This window comes from Epinephelus fuscoguttatus, linkage group LG8, assembly GCF_011397635.1.
Source record: "Epinephelus fuscoguttatus linkage group LG8, E.fuscoguttatus.final_Chr_v1".
In the NCBI taxonomy this organism is placed as follows: Eukaryota; Metazoa; Chordata; class Actinopteri; order Perciformes; family Serranidae; genus Epinephelus; species Epinephelus fuscoguttatus.
In genome coordinates this window covers 10,187,681-10,208,077 of record NC_064759.1, presented here as the reverse complement: position 1 = coordinate 10,208,077, position 20,397 = coordinate 10,187,681, and the positions used below count along the sequence as shown (strand labels likewise).

Below are 20,397 nucleotides of genomic sequence, written 5' to 3'. Positions count from 1 at the left end.
CTTCACAAGATGGAAAGCTCTCTGTGTTTCTCAGTTTTGGTGTCGAGTGTCTGTGGCGACTTTACGATGCTGGCGCACTTGAAGTGATGTGTTTTACCATCCAAAGCAAAAGGGGGAAAGAGAAATTTATCAATTTAATGTCAAATTTGTTTCATTTTTGTTGTCCTTTTCTGTTTGGCACTGCTTTTCGTTTTGTTTTCGCACACTTCACACTTCATCTGTATGTGCGTGATTCTGACTGTTTCTTCTAAGACTGTGTATGCTAACAGTTTGAAATGATGATTAAAAGAATACAAGGATAACAAGGATAGGATTGTCTGGACTGGATGCTCCAGACAAAAAATAAACTTGTCGTTGAGAGGAAGGATTTGAGTCAAGAAACACTTGAAGAGAGCATTCTTGGAGGCAGGGGAGATGCAGCGAGCTCACCTGTGGGCATACATCATAAGCATGCCTCAGCAGTGTTTATGTCATTAGTCTCACAGCCAGAGGTGGGAAGACAAAAGTTGCACAGTCCTGCTTTAAAATGCAAATATATGCTTTTAACGTGAAAGAAACAGGATGCTGTTTTAGTCAAGACTGAAATATCTCAACAACTATTGAATGAACTGTGCTAACACTGGTGATCCCCTGGCTTTTTCTCTAGCACCACACCGAAGTTGACATCATAGTTTGCTGTATGTACTTTGGTGTCTGACCAAAGTCCTACAAAACTAATGACACTATCTTACATTTTGGAACGGTTCACCTCTCATTCCTACTGTTTCCTTACACTAAAAATAGCTAAGCTAACCAAAAGAGGCTAGCAGCAATTTGAGGAAACAAAATCCAAAATGTAAAGATTGTACACACATACAGTTCATCTTTATAGATTATATTAAAGCCAAATTGACAAGAATACTATCAACATATGACACCTTTTATCTTGTATTTCTAGAGCTATGTCTTTTTGCAGACACATAAGCAATTGTTAGTATGCCATATTTCTTAAAGGGAGTTAGGTGTAAAATTTTTCCACCAGGAGCAGGATGGAAAATAATCTGAAAAGGAATCTAGTTGTAGTCTTGCAAACAGTGATGCTGCAAGATTCCCAGTCTTTGAGAAATCGTATAGGGTGCATTAGCAAATCCTATCTGTCGCTCTGAATTAAAATGAGGGCGCTGTTGTTGGAAGAAACAGAGTGTTCTATTTCTGCATGAATTAATGAACAGTTAAATCAATCACACATTCACCCAACTTGGCGCTCTGCTGCCCCGTCTCTCCAGACAAAGTGCCCAGAGTACACTCTGCTCCTTCGAGAGATGTTCCGAATACCCCAACGGTACATTCCTACAGCGCTTCCAATTTACCTTACGAACGGTCGAGTTTGTGCCAGAGCACTGGCACTCAGGGCGAGTATTTCCAAATGCACCCATAGTGTGCGACAAAAAAACTTTTATTTTAGATGTGAGAAGGTGTCAGACTTCAATCTTTCAAAAGTTTTTCAAAGTCTTGTACTGTATGACAGGCCTTACTTGACAAAAATTTTACACTAATTCTTAGGGTAAATTTTAATAAAGTTTTAGGTCATACAATTCTCTAAAGAAACAATCTGTAAAGTTAATGATATTTGTTGAGGGGAACTTAAGTTTGGACAGTAAGAGAGATCTTTGTCGTTACTCCTCCTTCTGAGATCTGAGGTGTTTTTTCATGAAGAAGATAATCTTGATCTGTGGCCACGATATCGCTGTCCCAACATATCAGAATTCTCCCTGAGGCCCTGAGTCGATGACATGAGAGGCCGTGGTACAGTAACTCTGTCAGATGGGACTTGTTGAGAAAACAGAGGGGAACATGCCTGACTGATGCTATGTAAACATGACGTCCAGTTTTCTAGAAATGCCGTTCAATTCCCACGATGCTTTTACCAGAGGGCTCACACCACTGGCCTGCTGAACTTCTGTTCATTTGCATTGGATATTTGTAAAGGAAAAAAGGGAAAAACTGCCTTCCTTTTGCTCCCTGAGAGCCCAACAGGGTCCCCGTGCCGAGGCACTCTCTTGGGCCGTTGCGCTGATCAGATCCAGATGCTGCTGGAGTGTGGAAGGGGACAGCAGAGGAGCGTGGAGGCCTCACTGCAGCACTGATTGATAGGGGTCAGGATGAAGTTGGGTGTCACATTTCTTGACTCAGATCCCGCTCTCTCTTGTTTTCTTTCTTACTTGTGCTCTCATTCTACCCCATCTATCCTGTCCGCTGTCAGGTCATCTCCTGATGCCTGTGTTTTATGTACCCTGTTGAGACGGTGTGGAGCACAGCGGGGAGCAGACAGCGTTATGCTTCGAGTCTGGCTCTTTGCCTCACTTCTGCTGAGCGTTTAACGAACTCTTTAACAACCAGAGGCTGAACCTTAACCGCAATTTATAGGTACCGAGAACCAGCTCTCAATGAATCTTTCTTTCACGCTGTGAAATGTTAATTATAGTAAATGAAAAACAAAAACAATGAATGTAAATCTCCAGTCGAGAGCAGGAATGGAACTTTTCCATCTGTGTGCAACATTTTCCACTGAACGTCACAGAGTTCTGCAGAGGTACTGCTGCGTTTCAAGGCTGCTCAGATCTGTCACTCAGTAACAAAACAAAAAACATACTTTACTCGTTTGTTTTTCAGAATGGTACATTGAGGCTTGTAAATGAACATCTATGAGGTGTACTTATATTATTTCCCAATATATAACTTGACAAAATAAACAATAACAAATAAACAAAACGTAGGTATTTCTTGCAGAACCAGATTGCTTTGCATCGTAAAAATGTTGCTTTTACTGTGTTTGCCTTCTATTTTTCTTCCTCATAACATAAAGAATATGTTTTGGCTCTGTGCTGTCATTGCTGATACACTTGGGTGTTTGCATCCCTCTGTAAACGTCTGTCCTCCTTTCCCTCAGGATCATGTCGACTCTGCAGAGCTCCGCCGTCCTGCTGCTTTTTAGCTTCCTGATTGGTCTGAGCTACTCTCTGAACCCAAGAGACCCCAATGTGTGCAGCCTGTGGGAGAGGTGAGGCCTGCTTGACTGTGACAAATAAATAAATGTCACTGTTGCTGTTATGTCAGATTAAACATACTTTCTCATACAGTGCTGGGTACATATTGCTGAAAGTTTACGTTGTGGTTTCAACAGGATTAACGAGCAGTTAGCCAAATGAATTATGATGAGAAAAACTCTGTAGATGCGGAAATTAACTTTTTGTTTAGAAGATAAGTTCACCATGTTCACCATCCTAACTTGCCAATTAGCAGAGTCCAGCTGAGGCAGACGGGACTATCATCATGTTTTCAGGTATTTGGTCAGAAACCAAAGTTTTGGACAAGTTAAAATTATGACGACGATGATGATGGCACTAGATGGAAAGATGGAAAGTCTCAGGATCATCCTGAGTAGGATGTGAATGCCTGTGCATGACAAGTCCTGCAATAGTTTTTTAGATATTTCTCTCAAAAATTACAAATGTCAACCTCGTGGTGGCGCTAGAGCAAAGTCAGGGATCAGCAAAAATAATCAGGATTTATCTGCTGTAATTGTCATAACTATTCTAACTGTTGTTGATTTATTGCTGTAGTTTGATTTCTTTTTGTCTTTTGTTCCCCTTTGCCTTGGATTTTTAATCCATATTTGTTTTACAGAATTATGCAGGACTGCAGTAAGAGTAGTTGCTACCTTGATATCGGTTAATGAGGACTGAAATAAATAAATAAATTTACAGTTATTTCCATGATTAATTAATCTGCTAAATCAATCACTTAATGGAAAATACTCGTAATAATGTCTGAGAAGTCAGGGTGATGATTTGAAGTTGCTTGTTTTATCCAACCAGCAGTCCAAAACCCAAATATATTCAAATTGCTATCAAATGTGACAAAGAAAAGCATCAAATCCTCACATCTGAAAAATCTGGAACCTGCAAATGTTTTGCTGAAAAAATGAATAAAGGATTAACAGATTATCAAAATGTTTCCTCTGACTGTAAATGTTTCTACTTTCAGCTTCACCACCTCAGTGAAAGAGTCCTACTACCATCCTTATGACCACGTGACGGAGGAGCCCTGCGCCGACCCTCGCACCTCCTACAGATGCATGCGCCACAGGTAGCAGCAGCACCATGACTCATTTCCTGCTTCAGTGACTTCCTGTTCCTGTCAGTGGAGGGTCAAAATGTCCTGTCTGACTGTGTTTTCTTTCAGGATCACCTACAAGACGGCCTACAGGCAGGCGGTGAAGACAGACTACCGCAAGAGATACCAGTGCTGTCCAGGCTATTACGAGAGCAGAGACAAATGTGTCCGTAAGTAATTATGGAAAACTTTTAACACCTATGTACGTGTTTTTATCACTGAGACTGACAGTAGGAAAGCTGAAACAGTGGAGGAGGAGGAGGAGGAGGAGGAGGAGGAGGAGAAAGGTTTGGCAAGATTCACGGCCAGCAGGGGATCATCAGAGATCAGAGATGTGTGATTTTATACACCGTCACCACATTAAAACACCCAAGTACACTGATTCACAGGCCTGCAGCCTCCCAAGGGCTGGAAAACCCTTAAATGTCTATTTTATTACATTAGAAAAAGTACGCTCCGAGCCCACATCGTCATTTGGTCAGGTACCGAAGATACTCAGGTGTGTGTCATCTGCCCAGAAGGCTATACTGACACTGTACGTATCTACAAACCATGAATACATTACAATGCCACGTTTCACACATATCAAATCAACGTTTAGTGTCGTAGTATATGAACTGACTTTGTCATCTAGAGGTGGAGGGAATGGTGGATGGCGTGACACGTAGGCGAGACGTTGCCAAGCTGCAGACCCCTGTTCAAGACCAACAAAAAACAAAACTGGTTGTGTTTTAGCGACCTATTGCTGTGTTTTTTAGCAGGGATAGTGCCAAGAAAATCAGTTGGGTTTTTTTTTTGGTTTTTTTTACAGACATTGCTGTGTTTCCAGCCAAAACCAAGTATTTTGTACCAAAACATGTTTTATTCCTAACCATAGCCAAGTGGTTTTTGTGCCTAAACCTAACCACACCTTAACCACAATGTTGTTGAAACATAAATAAAACGTAAAGTTTAGAGGTATCTGCTACATAGTGTAAAAAATAAAATACACTGCCAACATTATTTTGGGGAATGGGTTGCTGTCACTGAATAAATAGTCTTGTCCCAGCCAAAGCTACACTCTGAGGTCATGAGATTGAGTAATGTTTTAATTATTATTTTATCATAATTATTTCATTTTTTCCAAAATAAATATATAAGGCATTCAGATTTAGTGGCACTGTGATACAGTGGTTAGTACTGGTTAGTACCTCACAGCAAGACAGCTCCAGGTTCTGACCTGCTGGCTGGTCAGAATGGCCCTTCTGTGTGGAGTTTGCATGTTCTCTCCTTGTCAGCGTGGGTTTTCTTTGGGTACTCCAGCTTCCTCCCACAGTCCAAAGGTTAACTGGTGACTCTAAAATGTCCGTAGTTGTGAATGTGAGTGTGAATGGTTGTTTGTCTCTATGTGTCAGCCCTGTGATAGTCTGGCGACCTGTTCAGGGTGTACCCTGCCTCTCGCCCAGTGTCAGCTGGGAAAGGCTCAAGCCTTCACTTGGGAGGATGAGTGGTGACAGAAAATGAAATTTAGATTTTGTTCCAAAGCCCCCTCCACTGTGTAGAAAATTAAATTCTGATGGAAAAATGATTAATTCTTACTTTGCTTATTTATTGCTGTATTTAACAAGGGCAATTTACGCAGCCGTTGCCGCACACCCATCAGTTATGTCTTCTCCAGGACAAACTTTTTTGCTACCAGATGTCACTAGGGTTCAGTTTTGTATATTAATAAATGGTTTCATTACCGCAGCAAGAGTTGTTTTAAGGCAGTAGAGAAAGGAACTGGAACAGAAACTGCCTCCTTTAAATATTTACTGGCTCGAATGAATAATACAAGAGGGAAATTTGCTGAAGTCTGGGATACATTTTTCTATACATTAAGGCTCATGACATTGAAGTACATATGGGTGCATCTGTTAAATATTTTTAGTTGCTGTAATAGACTGTCTTTTGGTTTTTGTTTTCATTCATGGGTGCAGATCTGATGACAAGTTTGGGGGGGACACAATCAGTTGTGATTTTCTTTTAATTGCACGTGTGCAAATCATACCCACAGAGCACTTGAGATTGCCAGCATATTTCACGATTTCACAGAGGCTCATCACCATCACCAAGTCATTCAAAAAGCACTACAAAGAGAGTCATGTGCTTACCTTTACTGTTTATTTCTCTTAAACAGCCAGTATTACATGGAACCAGCCATCACCCTCCTTTTCACTGCTTCGCTGTTAGTTAATGCTACTTCTAGTTTCAGGGTCTCAGGCATGTTATGTCCACTCACGTTTTCATCTCTCGCCTCTCACGGATTCCCATTTCTCCTCATCATCTTCCCTTTCTCCCAGTATATGGGACTACTGTATACATTTGCTCAATTTCAATCATTTAAGCTATTTGGAATTGGGGGGGACAATTTGTGTTTTTCAGAATTTGGGGGGGACATGTCCCCCCCGTCCCCCCCGGGATCTGCACCCATGTTTTCATTTGTTTTAAAGAAAATCAATAAAAATTGAAATGACAAAATAATAGGACAATTTACATTAATAAACACTGCTGTGTTAGCGAAGAGGCTATTTTTCATGAGTAGTCCCTGAACAGATGTTACAAAGTCACTTTACAAAACAAATATTAAAATGACAAATAGTGCGATCATTTATGAGCATGCAGAGAAATCTTGATTTATCTTTTTCCTGGCCTAAAAGTAGCCAAAACTAAAAACTACATCAGATTCTAAGAAGTCCTGGATCAGCCTGTGAGATGTTCACACTGTGTTACTTTTTATTTATAGACTGTATACTTCTCCTCGGTTGCTAAAAAGCCTAAATTCCCAGAAAAATAAGTGAGGACATGACCTCAGTGTCCTCAATGATAGCTACACCCCTGGTCCCACCCATGGGTGTGCAACATCAGTAGTACAGTACAAACTAACATTGTGTATAAACAGGATTATGAAAGGCTATTTTATAATCCACGAATGCATTCAACATATATTACAGCCAGATTTGAGTCACTTTGTTTCCTCTGCTACTGTCATTTAAAATGAGCCTGAATAAATAAACTAACCTGAAGTTGGATGAATCCAGCACAATGCCAAAATCCAGTCTTTGTTTTTTTTCCATGCGACGTGCACAATCAATGAGAGTAACACATGACACTGGAATTACCACAATTATGGGTTCTCTTCCCGCTGAGGCTCCTCGTGCTGATACTGGCTGTACTGACTGGAATTTTAAACTGAACTGCGTGTTGCTGACACCGTGAAAAACCCTCTTCATAATTTTACATATTTTCATTTCAGTTCACGGATTTCAAATCATTTCAGCAACTTTTATTTCATCAACTACGCATCTGTTACTGATGAATTCAGAGGTGGGGCAGTGCTGCTTGCACAGCTCAGTGAGGGATAAACAGAAAACTGCATCATATGAATAATATCATCGGAGGGCAAACTAAACCAAGGCCTGTGTGCCTTTATGTAATGCGCCTTGAGAAAATGATACAGCCAAAGCGGAAGCCTTCTATTACATAAATCAAATGTGTCCAAAACATGTGAGACTTTCAGACGTCAGGTCAAGATTTATTTATGAAGTACTGTTACAGGTTTTTAATATAATTTGAATAAATCCATCAGTTCTTTTTGTTATCTGAGGTGTTTGATGTGGATATTTAAGTAGTTTTGGTTTAGTTTGATTTCATGTTTCCTGCCTGTTCTTTAAAATCTTGGGACCGTGGTGAATATAAATACCCTTCAACATGTTATCCTTTAGATTAAATATGTTCTGCAGATCCATAAATAAATTAAATATGTTGAAAGGGAGAAACTTTCCTACATATGGATTTGATTCTTGACTCAGTTGCCATGATATCCTCCTAACAAACTGAGCTTTTTATGCAACTTAAGTAATCATAAACCTCTAATCTCAATCCTAATCTTAATTTTAAGGACTTTCCTGTGAAATTAATTGTCAGTTTAAGGTAGCTGTGTTTCACAGTGCACATTGGGAAACATTATATTAGAAATGAGGGTACTGAGAAACATTTTATTGCCAAAGACTTTTTTATCCATTACCACACACAATTTATGGGTGCAGTAGTTAAAATAACAGATAGTTAAGTGTTGTCTGAAACTGATGCAGCTGTCAACAGTTTGCTGACACGCTGTTATTGCTGACAGTCAGCACTGACTTATGTAAATAAAGTGAAACCATACATGGCCTCTCATGGTTAGAGAAAATTCTACCTTTGCTTTACAAACCTTCTCATACATCACTGGATGATCTCAGATGGTAATAACACGGTTTCTGTGTTTTGTGCTTGAATAACTGACATTTTGGAGATAAATGTTTTGCACTCAGAAGAGATAATGTGCGTTTTTGGTTGCTTATTGTTGAGCCACCTTTCGCAGCGGTCTCATGAAACACTGTGTGTGTGTGTGTGTGTGTGTGTGTGTGTGTGTGTGTGTGTTTGTGTGTGAAGAGTTTTCTTTTGTCGCCAAACACAAAAGCCTTTGATTCTAATGACTGACATCAGAGAAGCAAAGATTGAAAGCTTTATAACTGAAACATCCCTGCCTTCAACGTGTCATCTATGACTCCTCCTAAACCCACTTTGTGTACCATGTACAGCGTTTTATTTTCTAAATACATATAATTAGATGCAATTACACTTAACTCCTTCATTTAATGGCATGTTGGCCTTTTCCTAGATCCCCAAATCTCCAGCCTCCAGTATCCACACACCTTCAACTAGAGAGGACAAAATAATCAGCCAAATTATTGTTTATTGAAAGAAAATCACCATGTGCATGATACAGCGTGTGGCTGCAAAACACTTGTCTAGTGAAAGAAAAATGAAGAGATCTCTGGTGGAATTATTAGTCCTCACGCATAAATGCATATTTGAATTAACTTAATTAAAAGAGAACCATTTTTGATGTTGCAAGAACACAGCTCAAAGACTGACTCTCCAAGAAGAGGCTCCTTGACAGTATGAATGGCATCTAACACTGGAGCTTTCAATTGTACGGCTAAGCCCAGCTGCCGGGCTGTGTGCTCACACACTGTTTATGATGAGCAGAATAAATTTAGAGGGAAAGAATGCAATTTGGGTGAATAGATTTTTAATTGAATTGAAATAAAAACACTTGAAGTGCACTTGTGAAATGGATTTAACACACGGTACATGGTCCTTCTTAGCACTCTTCAAAAAATAACACACACTTCACAAATAGGACACAGTTATTACCTTGGGGGGGGAGGGGGGCACAAAGAGTACATATGCACAAGTGACATCAAAATTATCATTAAGTAGTGTCAGTGTCAGACATCTGTGATAATACACATCGCTTTATATAGGCCTATCCTATACCAGTGATTCTCAGCCAGGGGAACTATACCAGTGTGTACGTGGAAAAATTGTAGAGTTGCTAAGCAAGTAGGATTTGGTTAGAAACAAAACATACAGTAGTATATCCATATAATTGTGGCGACGTAGACCTCCTGTCTATTTCTGTAAGATGAAACCATTTCCCTCAGTGGAAACAAAGCTTTTATTTACTTTGATTTCACAGATAAGAAACAATAAATTGTGAAGACAATAAAACCTCTACAAAAATAGCATTTTAAGTCTAGTGTGTGATTTATCCTGGCTTCATATTAGAGGGAATCTCTACTCGTCGCTAGGCTAATTCATACACTGTTAAATGCCATAGACCTGTGCTAATAACGTTAGCATTTTGTATTTGTTTGGAAAATGTGTTTAGTATAAGACAGTTGTTTTGTCTGTGAACCTAGTGAATTATAATAAAGTTGAATTTTGTAATGTTATCTTTGTTAAATGTTGCTGTTGTCCCTGGCTTCATCTGAGTAGAAGAAATCTCCCCTCGCCACTAGGCTAATTTATACAATGTAAAATGCCATAGGTGCTACCTTTTTTTTTTTTTTTTTAAAGATATTTTTTGGGCATTTTTAGCCTTTATTTGACAGGACAGACAGGTGTGAAGGGGGGAGAGAGAGAGAGGGAGTGACATGCAGCAAAGGGCCACAGGCTGGAGTCAAACCCGGGCCGCTGCGGCAACAGCCTTGTACATGGGGCGCCTGCTCTACCACTAAGCCACCGACGCCCCCATAGGTGCTACCTTGTGCTACAAATATTAGCATGTTGTATTTGTGGGGAAAATGTGTCAAGCAAAAGATAAGTGCGTTGTCTGTGAATGCTGCGAGTTATAATGAAGCTAATTTGTGTACTTGTGTTTGAGATTTCCTCTATTCAGCCATATTTAATGTGTGTTTTGGATCAACTAAACTTTACAACACTTCACAGAAACCCCATCGCCATCTAGTGTTTTGAAGGTGTAACTGCAATGGTGTAGGTCACATGCGTAGGATACAGTGTAGGCTCAAGTATAAATCTGCCTTAAGGCTGATACTCAGTTTGTTTATTGTCACAATAACAGATAAAATACCAGCTACGCTAAGGTCAAGTTGCACAGGACACACCTCTGACCAACTTTAAGCAGTTGCAACCTGAAGCTGAAGGCCACATGCTGCATTTTAGATTATGTGAAAACTAGTTAACGCACAAACAAAACATTACAATACATAACTAACAGCATTAATAGTACTAAGAGGTAGCATTAGGCATGGAAACCTGGCCAAACCTACTGAAAGAAGAACAACAGCATCAATCAATTTAGCCACAAAATGACTCATACTATACTACTAATACTCAGTGCCTCTCAAAGTCCAGGATGCTCCCTTGGTAGGATGGGTGCTCGGCCTTCCAAGTTGGGTCCCATTGAGCATAGTTAGGACTCCCTCCTAGCATTCCGAGAGCACACATTGGAACAGGCTTGCGGGTGCCCAGGTGTGCATCACTGAAGTCCTTCCGAGTCCTTCCGAGACCACTGAAGTGGCCCTGCCTTAAATTCAGGCAACTCGTGGTCAAAGAATTGTGGGTACTTCATGCCTGCTGAGGATACAAACATGCATCCTTGAAAATTCTCTGAAGGAAGGACTCGGTCCACGGTAGGATTCAAAGGATCTTTGACACCGAAACATTCCTTTGGCTGGATTTGATGACGTAGCCTTGAAATCCAGTCGTTTAAGGATCCTTCCTTGACATTGAGAAGCACCAACTGTATGTTTATGTTCAAGAGACAAAGCCCTCTAGTGGCTGTGGTAATCATGACAGGTGCAAAGGAGGGAGTCAAGTGACATTGTTTAGACTTCTTTAAATAAAAGGATGAAACAAGAGTTCGAGTCTAAACACAGACAGTTTTAGTGTCACATGTTCTTGAAAAATAATGGAAAATAATTAGTCTCACAATATCCACTTTAATATAACTGTTAGTGAATTAAATAACATCCAGTCAGATTCATATCACAGATGGACCACAGCGGGTGTTGCTGATGAAGGTGTTCTTGGGCTCATTGTATTGGGCCATGGGAGTACATCCATAGACTGTATAAAAGAAGTGGGCGTAGCCACTGTGACACCACCCACTGATTTGTGGACAACCATTATGGAGCCTCAATTTTGGCATTTTGGCTGTTACCATCTTGTTTGTTTGTTTGTTTGTTTGCCCCCAACACTGTATTCAGTTCTCTTTATACATCAATGCTCTATCCTGATTGATGGGTTGCCATGGTTGTGACTTGTCAATTTGAAGGTAGCCCCGCCCTAAAGCATACCCTGCTTTATCGTCTGTTTGACTCTAAATGGGACCATAATTTACAAAATTAACACTATGCTGTATTGAAGAAGACTTAGACACAGTGATTGAGATCATGAACTCATGAGGAAAATGTTTAGTGAGGTCATAAATTAAGTGAGAAATACAGTTGCACTTGTTTTTGCATCTAGTGCATCAAATTTTCAGACTTCAGTCCACTTGTCTGTCCACTGTCCACTGTCTGTCATCTACTGCATACTGAATATTTCCACTTGACTATTCTCCACAAAGCTGGGTTTGTTTTAAAGTTTGTTTCTCATCAACAGCTCGCTGCACCAAGGAGTGTGTCCACGGTCGATGTGTCGCTCCAGACCGTTGCCAATGTGAGGGAGGCTGGCGAGGCGACGACTGTTCCAGTGGTATGAATCAGCCTTTTCCCCTCGCTCACAGACATTTCCTCACTCACTCGCTCTCATTTGCTTTTTCTCCTCCACCACTCTCTCTCTCTCTCTCTCTCTCTCTCTCTCTCTCTCTCTCTCTCTTCAGGTGCACACACAAATAACCTTGACATACACAACAGGAAATGACAACGGGCCATTAGTCAAGTGGCTGATCTTCACATACACCACTCCATCACACTCAGAGAGCTTTCCAATGGAAACAGCAAGGGAGCATTACCGCATCCACAGCAATGAGTCATTAATGTCAGCCTCAGTCCAGAAACCAGTTTACTAGACCAAAAGGAGCTGCACCTCCATCTTTCACTCACCTACTATTCAAAATGAATAATAATAACTCAACTTTTGAGCAGCTTTTCTAATTAAAGTTGAGAAGTACTCTAAAGAAATACAACATAAAGTAATACAAGTGAAGCTTCTGCTCCAACTAATGTTACAAAATAGCATGAAAGTAATAAATTATGAATTAAATATTGAATGATATACTGAGAGTAGTCATAGTCTATAAAAAGGAACAAAGAAAAAGATATTAAATCTGCTCCTTCTGCCCGTTATGACGTCTTTTACGAAACTAAAGTCAGCAGAAAAGGTTATATAATAGTTATTCGAGGCACCGATTCAGAACAGTGAGTCTAACCCAGTTTGTCTTGTCTGAAATGTCCTTAAATTTGATCGTGCAACCAACGTGGAGTGTGAAACCAGAGCCACATTTCACGGGGCTGCTGTCCCCCAAGTGAAATGAAGGTTTTTCCACTACCTTCAGCCCATTTCAACACAGTCAGCTGGGTCAATAGTACACAGCCCTCCTCCATTTTCCCCCTCTATTCCTCTGCACAGAGAAGGAATTAGCTTTAACGGGTAGTGGTTGGTGTCTTGACAGGGGGATGATGGGAAGGGGAAATGGAAAATGTTACCCCACTCTCTCTCCCTCTCCGTCTCTCCTTACACTCCCTCCCTCCTCTAACCCTCACTTAAATTTTCTTTCTTTGCTTTCACTCTGCTCTTTTCTCCTCTTCCACTCCTCCTTCTCTTCCTCCTCCCTCCAGCCTTGGCTCCAGTGTATCGTCCCATAATGGAGTCTTTTTTGGCAGAATGAGCCCTGACACTTCCTGGATGCCTGTGTGTTGAGCTATCTAAGTATGGGAAAGAGGAGAGGGGCCTGAGGTTTTCATACTGAACTCCTTTAGGGACTGTTTACCCCTTATTATGGAGAAAAGAAGAGGGAAGGGAAAATAAACTCAATGCTCTTCGCTCTACACATGAAAGAAGGTGGAAAAGAAAATCAGTGGTGTAGTAGAAGAAGTATTCAGAGCCTTTACGTAACTAAAAGTACCAATATCACACTGTGGAAATACTCCATTACAAGTAAAAGTCCTGTATTCAAAACCTTACTAAAGTAAAAGTATGTCAGTACTATCAGCAGATGTACTTAAAGTTTCAAAAGTAAAAGCACTCACTGTGCAGTAAAATGCTCCCTGTCAGTGTTTTCCAATTATAAAACGTTTATGGATGAATATTACTGCTGCATTAATGTGTCATGTTGCATTTTACTGCTGTAGATATTTAAATTTGTGCTCATTTTAACTCCGTTATATACTGTTTGGTAGTCTAATCTACAGCAATGCATCATTCTCCATAAGATCACTATATGTTTGTAGTGTCACTATCCTGTGAGAACCACAAATCTCTAAAAAGATGCAGTTTGTGTTGATGCATTTTCCAGCTGATCCAAGAGAAGCTTGAAAGACTTTATTCATCTTTAAGGTCCAGTGTGTAAGATTTAGAGGTATATATTGGCAGAAATGGAATATAATATAATAAGTATGTTTTCTTTAGTGTATAATCACCTGGAATAAGAACTGTGTTTTTGTTATCTCAGAATGAGGCGTTAATATCTACAGAGGAAGTGTGTCCTCGTAAACAACGTTTGGCATGTTGCAACGCCTTGTTTTTACAGTAGCCCAGAACAGACAAACCAAACCAAACACTAGCTCTAGACAGGGTCTTTTGCATTTTTGCAACAGCCGCCACAGCTAGCAGCCTCTGTGTGTCGAGCAGCACCTGGAAAGCATTTATTATTTAAAGTTAAAGTGCTTTATTCATTTATTTTACCAGTGTAAATCAAAAGTTCTGTTTGTTTTGGAGAGGAGGAGACCTCAGCAGATAATTTGGCCTCTGATAAAAACCTCCTGAACGTCTGGATCTTAAGTTATCAGAGAAAAAGGTGAGCACACCTTAGTCGGTAATAGGCTAGAGGCTTATCTGTGAGGAGCCAAACAGTGTTGGAGAAACACTGATCTTTAACATAAATATTTCGAGTTTTCACCAGTTTAAATCACCTGTTTTTTTTTTGTTTTGTTTTGGGGGTTTTTGGAGAGGAAGAAACCTCTACGGATAATTTGGCTCCCAGTAAAAACCTCCTGAACAATGACCACCGATAGGAGTTAATGCTTGGCACGTTGGAGAAGTTTCAGCTGGTTGCAATTTGCAATCCTCACAGCTAGATGCCACTAAATCATCTAAATCCTACACACTGCTCCTTTAAGAAGTAGGAGAATTGTCTCAACACATAAAGGAATGCTTCATCCTTCTGTTTATCACAAATATTAACATTCAAAATCACCAAATTTGGAGATACATGGTTTTCACTGGACAGCAAGGGTATGAGTCATTGTATTCTGAAAAGCAACTAAAGCTGTCCTGAGGTAAAAGAAAGTATATGAGAAGCTTCTGAGATGTAGAGGTGTAGAAGTAGAAAGTAGCATACAATGGAAAAACTCAAGTAAAGTACAAGTTCCCTCAAATTTGTCCTTAAATAGAGTATTGTGTAAATGTACTCAGTTACAGTTCACCACTGCCAGAGAGAGAGGATGCGTGGGAGAAAATAAAAAATGAGATTATGGTTGTAATGGCAGTGATTGAGGTGAGAGAAAAACAGGAATGTGGCTCACTGGGAGCAACAAAATGTCACGTCAAAGAATTTATTGCTTTACATAAACCATGTTCCAGGGCAGATTTTGATAGAAGGGCACAGAGCCTGGAATAAAAAACAAGCAAGGAAGGTTGTTTGGATGACCAGCAGATTATGTGGACTTTGTACGCAAGCAAAACCCAAACCAAAACTTGGATAACTCTCAGGGGGAGAAAGAAGAATTTTCCCAACATATCAGTGTGCATTCCTTAAAAGACAGTCAAGAGATGCCAGTGTGTGTTCATCAGTAAGTTTACATGCACTCAGTATTACAGATACTGGTCTGTATCACTGTAGAGGTCATGCCAATGATACTCTATATGGATACATATTTATATCTCCATCACACGGGTTAACTTTAAAGGACAGTTCACCCTAAAGTCAAAATGTATGTATTTCATCTTACCTGTAGTGCTAGTTATCAGTATAGATTGTTTTGGTGTGAGTTGCACTCAGATTATGGTGCTCAAAGTGCCAAAAAATGTATTAAAAAAACTCAACAGCAATGCCGCTTTCCAGAAATTAAGATCTGGTTACTGAAGATAATCTGCAGACCTTGTTGTGAGCAGTTTCATAAAGAAACCATTTTCTTTCTCCCTAACTACACCCACAATCCATATCACAGTGCACAGTTAAGCGTGCATACACTGCTATCTCACCTGGCACCACTGGGCTAGCTAACGACCGGGCCACACTGCCTGTGTGAGCAGTGCTTGACGACTACCATGCTCAACTGCTGTGGCCTGCACACATGCAGTGTTCACACATAGAGCCGTGCACTGTCAACGACATGGTCCTACCAATTATTCACAATAAACAGACAGAAGCAAAAAAGTGCTTTGAGTTTGAACGATGCTGCACTTTAGCCAATCACAATGGAGGGGGCGTGACTGAGACATGCAGGCGTCCCCAGGAAATGTGTACCTACAGAAACAGCAAGCTCCGCGTCCATAGCGACCGCTCCACCCAAAACACCATCTCGTCAACGTGAAAAAAAATATTTTTCCAGCGGATATCTTAGTTACAACATGATTGAGCTAACTGGAGTAGTTTCATGTCGTATCCAACAACAGGAGGCTTTTAACAGATGACGTCCTGATGTTAGCTTTGCTGCTGCTGTCAGCTGCAGCCATTGATGCTTTCTAGACATTGTGATTTCCCATAACTGAATAAATACCACACATAGCAACACAAAACTGCTTTGCTAGCTCAATCATGTTGTAACTAAGATATGCGCTGGAAAAAATATCTTTTTCACGGACCGTTTATTAAGTTACTGAGTTACTACAGACACCGCTAACGGGGCTAACAGCTAACCATTAGCCCAGCTAATCTACGATAACCATATTATTAATTACAACATGTGCACACAGAAATAGTAATGTTTGTTCAATCATTGTGTGTATAGACTTTACAAACATCACATTAGTCTAAACGGTGATATAGTGACGTGAAAAATGTTATACATATGTATATATATATATATATATATATATATATATATACAGTACAGGCCAAAAGTTTGGACACACCTTCTCATTCAATGCGTTTTCTTTATTTTCATGACTACTTACATTGTAGATTCTCACTGAAGGCATCAAAACTATGAATGAACACGTGTGGAGTTATGTACTTAACAAAAAAAGGTGAAATAACTGAAAACATGTTTTATATTCTAGTTTCTTCAAAATAGCCACCCTTTGCTCTGATTACTGCTTTGCACACTCTTGGCATTCTCTCCATGAGCTTCAAGAGGTAGTCACCTGAAATGGTTTTCCAACAGTCTTGAAGGAGTTCCCAGAGGTGTTTAGCACTTGTTGGCCTTGCCTTCACTCTGCGGTCCAGCTCACCCCAAACCATCTCGATTGGGTTCAGGTCCGGTGACTGTGGAGGCCAGGTCATCTGCCGCAGCACTCCATCACTCTCCTTCTTGGTCAAATAGCCCTTACACAGCCTGGAGGTGTGTTTGGGGTCATTGTCCTGTTGAAAAATAAATGATCGTCCAACTAAACGCAAACCAGATGGGATGGCATGTCGCTGCAGGATGCTGTGGTAGCCATGCTGGTTCAGTGTGCCTTCAATTTTGAATAAATCCCCAACAGTGTCACCAGCAAAACTCCCCACACCATCACACCTCCTCCTCCATGCTTCACAGTGGGAACCAGGCATGTGGAATCCATCCGTTCACCTTTTCTGCGTCTCACAAAGACACGGTTGGAACCAAAGATCTCAAATTTGGACTCATCAGACCAAAGCACAGATTTCCACTGGTCTAATGTCCATTCCTTGTGTTTCTTGGCCCAAACAAATCTCTTCTGCTTGTTGCCTCTCCTTAGCAGTGGTTTCCTAGCAGCTATTTGACCATGAAGGCCTGATTCGCGCAGTCTCCTCTTAACATCTAGAGATGGGTCTGCTGCTAGAACTCTGTGTGGCATTCATCTGGTCTCTGATCTGAGCTGCTGTTAACTTGCGATTTCTGAGGCTGGTGACTCGGATGAACTTATCCTCAGAAGCAGGGGTGACTCTTGGTCTTCCTTTCCTGGGTCGGTCCTCATGTGTGCCAGTTTCGTTGTAGCGCTTGATGGTTTTTGCGACTCCACTTGGGGACACATTTAAAGTTTTTGCAATTTTCCGGACTGACTGACCTTCATTTCTTAAAGTAATGATGGCCACTGGTTTTTCTTTAGTTAGCTGATTGGTTCTTGCCATAATATGAATTTTAATAGTTGTCCAATAGGGCTGTCGGCTGTGTATTAACCTGACTTCTGCACAACACAACTGATGGTCCCAACCCCATTGATAAAGCAAGAAATTCCACTAATTAACCCTGATAAGGCACACCTGTGAAGTGGAAACCATTTCAGGTGACTACCTCTTGAAGCTCATGGAGAGAATGCCAAGAGTGTGCAAAGCAGTAATCAGAGCAAAGGCTGGCTATTTTGAAGAAACTAGAATATGAAACATGTTTTCAGTTATTTCACCTTTTTTTGTTAAGTACATAACTCCACATGTGTTCATTCATAGTTTTGATGCCTTCAGTGAGAAACATCACATTAGTCTAAACGGTGATATAGTGACGTGAAAAATGTTATACATATGTATATATATATATATATATATATATACATATGGCTAAACTCTGCTGGTTTTCTATAAACAACAAGGCGTTTCCCTGGGGGCACCGCCGGAAGTGAAGGGGTTGAGCGATCCCCGAGGCCCCTGCACTTCAAGTCAAAAAACTACGGGCAGTGCCTCCAGAGGTGAAGGAAGAAAAAGAAAAAATCCTTTTTTTTTTGTTTTTTTACCGATGGATTTCCAGATTGTGTGTAGATTGCTGAGTGCTGTAGAGGGCCCTCCTCCTTGAAATCCATGGCATGGTATGTCTGTTATCCAGATATAATAAATCTCATAATGCCTGGCAATGTTCTTCATGTTCTGTTTTCTTAAAAAAAAATAAAGTACTGCTAAATTCTAGATCAGTGGTTCCATCACGGTCCAAAAGTTGGTTGCAGGTCCATTCTGAATGGAATGGATTATATTTAACTGTGTGGACCTTGAATTAATGACTTAAGACAAATCTGGACCCTGTGGCTGGACCAGTTGGGAACCACTGCTCTAGATGTTCAGCAGCAGCAGCCATGCTGCATGAACAGCACTGCTCACTTGTGCAGTGTGGCTGCTCTAACCTGTTACAATGAGTAAAACACACAAGGTTCCACATTCCCTACTGCTGCTCACACAAGCAGTGTCACCTTGACATAATGTTTAACCTCAGCAGAGAGGGAAGATGATGATGGACATTTCGCACTGTCAAGAGCATGAGCCTCTTGACGATGAGTAGATGCATGCTTCCTTTTTTGCTGTGATACCGTAGGCAAGTGTAGTTTGGTAAAAGGAAAACAGTTCCAATATGAAATTGCCCACAACAAGGTTCTTGGATTATCTTGAGTAACCGGGTCATGATTTCTGGAAAGAGACATTGCTGTTGAGTAACATTTGTTAGAGAGACCAGAGAGCAAATTTTATCTACACAAGGTCACAGAGAAACTACACAGTGAGTCTGTGTGGTCGTCACGCTGTATTTTGTTGTGTCACTGTGATAAATAATCAAACATGTTGTAAGGCACTGAACTATCATGCACAGATGCAAACACTTAGAGGGAAAATTGGCTGTGAATACTGCTTTAACGTCAGATGTCAGAGGTTTGATCAGAGCTTGTCGTTACAATGATTAAATCAAAGTTAGACACACTTAAGCTAAGGCAAGTGTATTTGATGAAGGTAAACAAACTCAGCCACACTTTCAGAGAAAGCCATGCACTTGAGGTTGGATGTTTACATGCAGATAAACAAACAGATGGGAAGTTTTTGTCACTGGAGGCCTTGGACTCTGCCAGCTGGTTGCTCAAAAATCACACGTCCAATCTGGGAAGTTTCACCCATCCACTCATCTACTGTCTGGATGCATCAGTTTTTATGCTGACAGTCCTGCAGACCCCTTCGGTAAATCTCCCCTGCCGTCCTGGAGAATGTCTGTGTAAACATAATTGCTGCTCCAGCTGAGTATCTCATTAGTCAACGTGACACAATCCGGCAGAACCCCTCTCCGATGCCCACACAGAGAACAAGTGAAGGTATGATTCATTTAAACAAAAAAGAGGCGAGGGTCCTGCTCCGCGTTAGTGCAATAAACACTGCAGTCCATGGCAGCATGTTTTGCTCCAGGCCAAATTTGGCTCTGCTCTACTGTGTGTAATTATTGTCAAAGCAGTCCTTGTACTTTTCAAAGCTGTGGCAGGGCATATGTGCAGCAGAGGCAAAGGTAGGGTGGAGGGGGAGAGAGCTGGGAACATGCCTTGATGAATGTCTGCTGCTCACATGAAGCAAGATGATTCACAGACGTCAGCATGAAATTGCTGGAATTGTTTTTAGCTCCAGAGAAGATAACTGACGCCCATCCATGTGTTGCGTCAGCGCTATTGGATGTCACATTTGCTCGATGATGTCCAAGACGGTCGAAGGTATTGATGAGAAATTTGAAGAATGCACCCATGACCAATCTGTGTTCTCAATACACGACCCAGTGGACTGCGATCTCTTCATCGTGAATTGAAATCCAAACCTTGTGTGAATCTTCACTGCACGCTAACCCCCCGGAGCCGATC

General features: G+C 40.8%; 1 protein-coding gene and 1 long non-coding RNA gene across 3 annotated transcripts in view; one reads left to right on the top strand and one right to left on the bottom strand.

Annotated features, from left to right (window-relative positions):
* pear1 (platelet endothelial aggregation receptor 1) overlaps positions 1-20,397 on the top strand; it is a 90,330-nt gene that overhangs the window by 39,321 nt on the left and 30,612 nt on the right. For both annotated transcript variants that reach the window (XM_049582832.1, XM_049582831.1), the window contains exons 2-5: positions 2,930-3,040; positions 4,027-4,128; positions 4,225-4,325; positions 12,130-12,222. In XM_049582832.1, coding sequence (XP_049438789.1) covers positions 2,930-3,040; positions 4,027-4,128; positions 4,225-4,325; positions 12,130-12,222 — 407 coding nt within the window. The remainder of the gene's footprint in view (positions 1-2,929; positions 3,041-4,026; positions 4,129-4,224; positions 4,326-12,129; positions 12,223-20,397) is intronic.
* Positions 1-20,397, bottom strand: part of LOC125892712 (uncharacterized) — a 40,833-nt gene that overhangs the window by 1,941 nt on the left and 18,495 nt on the right. The gene's annotated exons all lie outside the window — the stretch shown is intronic.